Below are 7,679 nucleotides of genomic sequence, written 5' to 3'. Positions count from 1 at the left end.
TCAGCATGGTGGGACCATCAGGAGAACCTGGACTGCAGCCCACTGGGTCTGTTGACTGGCTTTGTGCAATGGCTGTGAACGTGGTCTCTAACACCTGCTAGCTTTGTCCAAACCTGGTTTGTCACACAGCACAGTCTGAGGGCCCGAGGGGAAAGCCAGGGCACCAGGGGAGGAGCTCATGGAAAAGGCAAAAGGGCCATTGCATTGCCTCTCCTTTCCTCCTTTCACGGCTACAGAAGGTACTGCATGTTGTTCCCCCAGCTTCCTCACACTGACACCAGCCATTCTCCCTGCTGCTGAGGGTCAAAGACCTTATCGGTCTAGGCCTGTCCACCCAGAAACCTTGGGAGGTCTGTTGGGTATAAAACTCTGCAGCCTCTGAAGCAGTGAAGCCCTCGTGGTGTCATTGCTTCTCCCAGGTGTCACGGTAGGTGCTGCTTTAGGCCCTCTTTTTAGCTCATGAGGGCTAAGGGACCCACTTTAGCCCTCATCAGCTAATAAACCGCCTTTTCATGCTTTTACACAGTGCATGAAGGAACGTTTCACTACCCAAAGAACTATAAAATCGGTAACACTGGCAGTACTAAGGGAACACGATACACGTTATTCAGCACAGCACAGGACCGCCGCTGTGGAACGGAACAGCCACTTGCCGCTCGCCATACCGGGGAGGTTCAGCGTCCCGGGCCCCCTCAGCTGACCCCTGCGGTGGCTCTGCGGAGCGGGCGGGAGAAGGCCCAGGCCGGCGCCCCAGGCCCTGACCGCGGTGGCCGCTGCCGCCTGTCCGCTCCTCGGCGCCCGCAGGGGGCGCCCGCGGGCCGGGCGGCGGGGCCTCGGCCTCCCCCTCCGCTCCAAGATGGCGGCGGCCGCTTGCGTGCCGGTGCGGGTCTGCCACCAGGAGATCGTCAAGTTCGACTTGGAAATCAAGGCGGCCGTGCAGGTACCGCCGCCCGCCCTCGCGGCGGGTCCCCCCTGGCAAGGCTGCGGGGCGGCAAGCCGTCTTGCACGGGGAGCCCCGACCGGGCCGGGCCGGGGCGGGCCGGGCGATGCCCGCCGCGGGCCGCGCTGACCGGGCCGTTGTCTTCCAGGACATCCGGGACTGCCCGGGGCCGCTCAGCGCCCTCACGGAGCTCAACGCCGCCGTGAAGGAGAAGTTCCGCCACCTCCGCGGCCGCATCCAGGTGAGGCTCCCGGCCGGGGGCCGCTCCGGTGGCCGGCCTTTGCTCCAGGCCTCCCTCGCGCGGCCTGCCCTCGGGCTGCCGGGGGGTGGTGGGGAGTCCCGGCTGTGGGGTGGTGTTTATCGGATCAGTCTGCTGTTAATTCACTCCCTGGCCGGGGGTGGGGTGTGCGAGTTGCAGGTGGCAGCAGTTGTTGATCAGATTTTCGTGTTTCTGCTTTCCTCCAAAGGAGCTCGAACAGATGGCGAAGGAGCAAGATAAAGAGTCGGAGAAACAAGCCTTACTGCGGGAAGTGGAAAACCATAAGAAACAAATGCTCAGGTGGGTCGGGCAGCTGGTGCTGTTTACAGGTCTCCTGTAATCAGAGATATGCTGGTAACCAGAGGCGCTTCTGTACAACGTCTTTCGGATCCCGTTTTGCAAATACGGTCACTGGCATGATGCTGTTTTGCCCAAGACCAAGAGAGGATCATGGATGGAAAGCGTAGGACTCCCTTCTCCTTTCCTCTCTTCTGTCCTGACTCCCTAACCATGGCCTGTCCTTTAGAGCAGTTGAGCATGTAAGTAGGTGGGCTTGAGAGTCTGTCATTTGACAGCTGGCACAGTTTTCTTCTTCCCTTGCTCCATAAATGATATGCTTAGGAGAAGAAGTGACAGGACAGTATATTGTTATTCTGTGGTGTAATATAGAGAAAATCCATGCACGTATCTGGGGCACTCAGTTACAGTGGTGGTTGCTTTGTGAAAATTGTTTTCGCTTGCAAGGTGTTACCATCATGTTACAACATTGTACTCTTATGATTTCAGCAATCAGGCAGCTTGGAGAAAGGCAAATCTAGCTTGCAAAATTGCTATCGACAACTCTGAGAAAGACCAACTGCTGCAGGGAAGAGACTCCTTACGACAAAGGTATTAGACCGTCCCACTGTACGATCTCAGATTTAAACAGTATATGCTATATTCACTAGTTTTAAATGGAAGTGATGTAATGTTTTTAAAGTTACTTAATTGTATCTGGAACATAGCTTTTCTTTTACAAGTGCATTTACCTTTTGTGGAGATTTAAATTGTTAAAGATTGTGATAATTTCAGGTTTTCTTGGCATTGGCATGTCTAAGCAGAAAAGGGGGTAAGTCAGCCTTCATAGTTTTTCTGACCATCTTTTGCATTAATTCCAATCAGGGTTATAAACAAGTAATGGACCATTATGCAAGCTGTTTTCATGTGCAAAACTGGATGTAAGCTTATATAATTTCTGTATTGAAAAGTTGGCATATTTAGTATTATGAATCAATAAATGGGATACCCAGGATAATAAAGTGGTAGTTTGTATCCGTGCTTCCACACCAGCTCATGAAGTTGTACAGTCATGGATGAATAAGTGGTGAAATATGGGCCCCCGTGAGATTCTGAGCCACTAGCAGTTGTTTTCACTCATGACTTCAGTATTTTGTGATATTTTTATTATTATTATTGTTTAGTGAAGATAATCTGAATTTCTCATGCAGTAAAAACTAATTGTGTCTTTTGTACGTTGGCAGAGATGTTTGGTGCCAAGCTCTGTTCTAGGCTCCCTGGCAGCAGCATTTTCCCCACAGTACCCAAAGACATAATTTTGTCCCTTCCTGCTTTACTTTTTCCCTTTCTTTTTCAGGAAGACTACAAAGGAAAGTCTGGCAGAGAGTGCAAGTAACATCACGGAGAGTCTGATGGGCATTAGCAGGATGATGTCACAGCAAGTCCAGCAGAGTGAGGAGGCTGTGCAAACACTAGGTACAGATGTTATTTGGGTGTTTGGGTGTGGATTAGACAACTGAAGCACCTTTTGCCAGTTCTGTTAGGATGGGGAGAAGCAAACTGAGATGGTGTGGAGCATAGTGGAAACCTGCTTTGCTGTAGGAGAACATACTACGATGATAATTAAAGGACCGTCCAGCAGAACTCCTCTAACAGTTGGACATAAATAGAAAATAATAACGTATGTTGTGCGGAGCTCTTTGCTAGAGTTTCTGTTTCATGATTATGACTACACAAGGAAAAGAGGGCAGGATGAGGAGCTCTTGTTTTAGCTTCATATAAAAGTTTAAAAGCAATTGTAAAAGCAATGTGAGTTCACACAGCGCTAAGAGCGTGTTTGGTGTTAACTCTGTGCTGCTGTCCTGGGATGCATTTGGTAGTAGCAGAGAAAATAAAAGCGTAGGTACAAGTCCCTACACAGAGGAAACTTAGTATGGCTGGAAGACTGTTTTCACCCAGTCTCCAGCTGGGATGACTAAGAGACGAGGAGATCAAGTGACTTGAACCCGAGAGGTCACTTGCTCTGTCAGCAGTGCATGAGGGACTGTGAAACCAAGATTTCACCCAGTTCTTTGGCTTAGACTCCTAAGACGATAAATCAAGTGACCTGTCAGAACTGGTGATTCATGAAGCATTTAGAAGTTGGATCTGTGTTGCCTGGGCCTCTTACTAGCTGTGCTTTTTGGCAGAAGAAAGAACAGTTTAAAGATTAGGATAAATAACACAGCTTTTGCCCTCCTTGTTTTCTGCCCCCATCTGAGGATGGCAGCTGGGCACAGTTGGTTCATGCAAAAGTAGCATGTTTCTTCTCCCGTTAAAAAGACAGTTTGGCAGACACTTTTTCACCCTGTTTCTGACTGAACAGCACTTGGAGCTCATCAAGGGAAAAACTATCAAAGGTCATTTACAAAACCCAGCTGCAAATTCTGAACCGGTAGTTAGAATTTCCTTTTTTCTGAGCAAGTCCTTTCCTAGTATGCAGTGGATATATGCGGCTGTGAAGCAGGGAAGCTCTGCTTTGTCATTAACAATGAGAAACAAGTTTTCTATTTTCACTTGGGTCAAAATGCCTCTTTAAGATGGGATGGGTTTGCAAAATATTACAGATGTATTTCTGCTATGCTTGTTTTTGTGAACCAGACAACATGCTTGGAGTTTGACCTTTCTTTAATCAATCAGTTCAGTATAGAGTAATATACCAGCATTCACTGTCATACAGGGTATGCATTCTGTAATATAAGAAAAAGGGGACTCCTGGGCTTTTGCTTTCATTTAGTAATTTAAAAGGAGGAAGGCTGAGGAGTTTGGGGCATTTGTTTACAGTTTGTTTGCTTGTTTGTTTTCTACAAGGAAAGAGAAAGGGACCGACGTTCCATCTTGCTGTTTTGGCATATTCTCAAATTCTGTCTTTAGTTGAGACCAATCGACACACTTTTCCTCTAGTTGATTTTCTTTTTTATTAGGAAAAAAAAACTAAAAGAATTATGTTTGTCAAAAATAACTATTAAAAACTGTTTAAATTGTTTGAACTGAATAATTAAGGATCTCTTACTGCCACATGCTGCTTTTTCACTTTCTGCAACCCCATCTGAATCACACTGATTTACTGCTCTGGCTTGGGGGAACAGTTTCAGTTGTGCAATTAATATGTTCAAATATTGACCTCTACTGCTGCTGCTAGAACTGATGCTGACAGTGATGGTGATTTCTCTCCCTTAAATTGGTGGTTCTGGCACCATTCTTGCTTCACTCTGCTTCCAGCGACTCTCAGGTAGCACTGACTTCGTTCATAAAAAATGTGAACCAGATTTGATCTGGTAACATAAAAATTAAAAATTCAGGAACAGATGTAGGGCCTTTAAGCCATTCAGCGCTCTTATTTTGCTTTGCATTTTCCCTTAGCACATCAGGACTACTGAGTTGTGAAAGCTTCTGCAAGAACAGTCTGCATTTGTCTTACCCATAAGTCAGTCTGACCCAGAAGGATCTCACAGGCACTATCTGTGTTGCCACATATTGCATTGCTTATATGCTTTGTCATGTATTCTTGAAGCGCAACCAGCTGAATTATTTTTTTTCCCTTAATTTCAGCCAATTCTTCACGAACCATCCTGGAAGCAAATGAAGAATTTAAGTCCATGTCTGGGACAATTCAGCTGGGGCGAAAGCTAATAACAAAGTACAATCGCAGGGAACTGACGGACAAGCTGCTAATCTTTCTCGCCCTTGCCTTATTCCTGGCCACGGTGCTCTATATTTTGAAAAAAAGACTCTTTCCATTTCTGTAAAATTCCAAAGCTAAACTGAACTATTACGAAAGATCAGAAAGAGATGGCATAATAACGGTTGGGCTTTTAAATAAAATAATAAAGGGATATCGCAATAGCTGAAAGAGCGTTAGAGCAGGCATGAGTTTATACTGTCCCCATGGAGCATACGACCTGCCTAAGAAGAGCTTAAATGAGCATGAGTCGGGAAGAAGCAGGTAGATCAAGGTGTGGAAAGAAGAAACACCAATTTGCCTGTAGGTTTGGGGAACCAGACAAACGCCTGAGGAACTAGGCACTCAAAGGTGCCAGTCTTAACTTTCAACCTCTTGTTGTTTTGCCTTGAAATTAACTTTTGTCCTTGGCTTGGACTGGAAGCTGCTTTGACATCTGTGTATAAGGTGCTGAGAGTAAGAGGAAGGATGGAAGAGAGAAACTCGCATACATTCCGTTAATAAACTATTTATTGTATCCATGTAAACTGAGTTTTGTTTAAAAAACAGTCTGATGGATTGCAGGAGCCTAAATAACTTCCAGTGTAAAAATTCCGCTTAATACTGAACAGCAGTAGTTGCTTATGGATTGTTTTTTCTGGGAGCACAGCACACATGCAGTCTGGCTCTGTTCCCCTGGTCTTGGGAGGGCTCTGACCAAAGCAAAAATGGGAGCTCCATTTGTTACTATTAATTCACACAATATATTTGGGAATTACATTGCCAGTCTGTTGAAATTAAAAGCCTTTTTGCTCCTTTTCGTTTCAAAATTCCACTTTATGTTTGCAAAATACTGCCAAGTCGTACATTTGAAAGTTTTTTTCTTGCTCATAGGGTTGATCTAGTAAAATCTTTTACAATTATTACCTTTGCTCTCCCTTATGCTTTAGTAATGGGAGTTGATTTGCTTTACTAATATAAATACCAACCTGCCACACTCCATGTAGTACCTTGAAGTACCAAAACCTGCACTGTAATGTCCTTAAAACTGATGTTGCCGCCTTCTCTGGAAATTGTTTCATTGCTTCTTCAGAGCTGACTGGTAAAGTTGACATTCTGTTCAGGAAATTCTCCCAGAATGGTTAAATACTGCCTTAATTTAGTAGTTAGAAGTAAACTTTTTTAAAATGCAGTGCTACATATATCCTAAGAAATAAGATGTCAAGCAAATTGTAGTATATAAGTTTATGTGAAATTTGAGGCTATGTTACCTTTGTAGTTAGTTCTCAATAGTACGTTTAGAGAGAAGAGGTGACCAGTCAATTATCTTGTCATTCTGATATTCGTTTACTAGATCTTGGCAGTAGTCACGATTTACCCTTTTGCTGGCAGCTGCTACAAGCTTGGTTAAATACAGAAGTGGCAGTAGGCTCTAGTAATCCAAACCGGAGTACGGGACAGTTGAAGTGGTGATGGCGTGGCTATGTACATAAACAAGAAAAGTTGGAATTTGTAATCGAGTTCAAAATCAAGGGCTCTGCCTGAAGAGCTGATATCTGAGCATTTCCTGGGGTAGCAACAAGGGATGTGGAAACCTCTGCACTAGGAGTGGTACATCCCGCAGAGGGCACTACTGCCTGGCAGTCGAGAGCTTTTTCTTGCCCTGGAGGTCCTGTAATTCACAGACTAGACAATGGATGTGGCTTTTTCCATATCGTTTATTCATCGTATTTCAGTGCAGCCTTCCTAACACCCTTTCCTGATACACAGAATTACACAAAGATTGAAATAAATTGACAATGTGCATGTTCTGGTTTTGAATTACAGAAATTACTCAGCTTAAAAAAGATATGTTGCACAAAGTCAAGGCATGTGTGCTTTTTAATAATAATAAAAGCCTTGCTTAGAAAGAAGTCTTCTGATAAGCAGGCTGCTAACCAAGGAGGATGTTGTGTAGTCTGCAAGTTGGGGCCACAATGGAGCAAGTTTCATCCAGCTCAGTGATGCTGGCTGTTGCATTTCACACGTATGATCTCTAGCGTCAAGCTCCTGCCCTCTCTGGAGCTCGCTCATCCCTGTGCACGGATGTGTACAAACAGACAAAGGGTGATAAAAGTGTGTCCACCTGTCCCCCAGTCTTGGAAAATACGGCTTTAAATACAAATAATATGTAAGACATGAAGATTATTTAGATTATAAATACATTTCAAATTAATTGCTGTGCAGCAGTTCCTATTTTCCAAATCAGCAGTGCAGTGCTGTTTTATGCAACTTCAGAGCACTCAATAAAATTCTCTTTTTATGGACTACTTAACTGCTCCTAGGCCATATGTAGCAATGTGGCTTTATTTTTTTCAGCCAGCTTGAAAACAGTCTCCTCTTTCTGAAACACAGTATTTGCAGGTGGTCAGACACTAGCTGCCTCAGTGTTTCCTCCCTCATGTGGATGCAATATAAAAATAGATTGTTGCTAATCTCTGAGATACTGGGACGCTAAGCAGAGG

General features: G+C 44.8%; 1 protein-coding gene across 1 annotated transcript; it reads left to right on the top strand.

Annotated features, from left to right (window-relative positions):
• The first annotated feature begins 812 nt into the window (after positions 1-812).
• Positions 813-5,929, top strand: BNIP1 (BCL2 interacting protein 1). Its single transcript, XM_075509909.1, has 6 exons — positions 813-940; positions 1,089-1,181; positions 1,408-1,499; positions 1,986-2,087; positions 2,833-2,951; positions 5,067-5,929. The coding sequence occupies exons 1-6, from the start codon at positions 857-859 to the stop codon at positions 5,261-5,263; spliced, it is 687 nt and encodes a 228-aa protein (XP_075366024.1). The 5' UTR covers positions 813-856; the 3' UTR covers positions 5,264-5,929.
• Positions 5,930-7,679: the final 1,750 nt, after the last annotated feature.

The sequence above is a fragment of the Mycteria americana genome, chromosome 8 (genome assembly GCF_035582795.1).
Source record: "Mycteria americana isolate JAX WOST 10 ecotype Jacksonville Zoo and Gardens chromosome 8, USCA_MyAme_1.0, whole genome shotgun sequence".
Classification (NCBI taxonomy): domain Eukaryota; kingdom Metazoa; phylum Chordata; class Aves; order Ciconiiformes; family Ciconiidae; genus Mycteria; species Mycteria americana.
This window is presented reverse-complemented; position numbering and strand designations above follow the sequence as displayed.

Excerpts from the sequence above, each read along its gene's own strand:
- BNIP1 (XM_075509909.1), top strand. The coding sequence starts at position 857 with ATGGCGGCGGCCGCTTGCGTGCCGGTGCGGGTCTGCCACCAGGAGATC. Across the intron at positions 1,182-1,407 it reads ACCTCCGCGGCCGCATCCAG|GAGCTCGAACAGATGGCGAA; the intron begins GTGAGGCTCCCG and ends TTTCCTCCAAAG. Across the intron at positions 2,088-2,832 it reads AGAGACTCCTTACGACAAAG|GAAGACTACAAAGGAAAGTC; the intron begins GTATTAGACCGT and ends TTTCTTTTTCAG.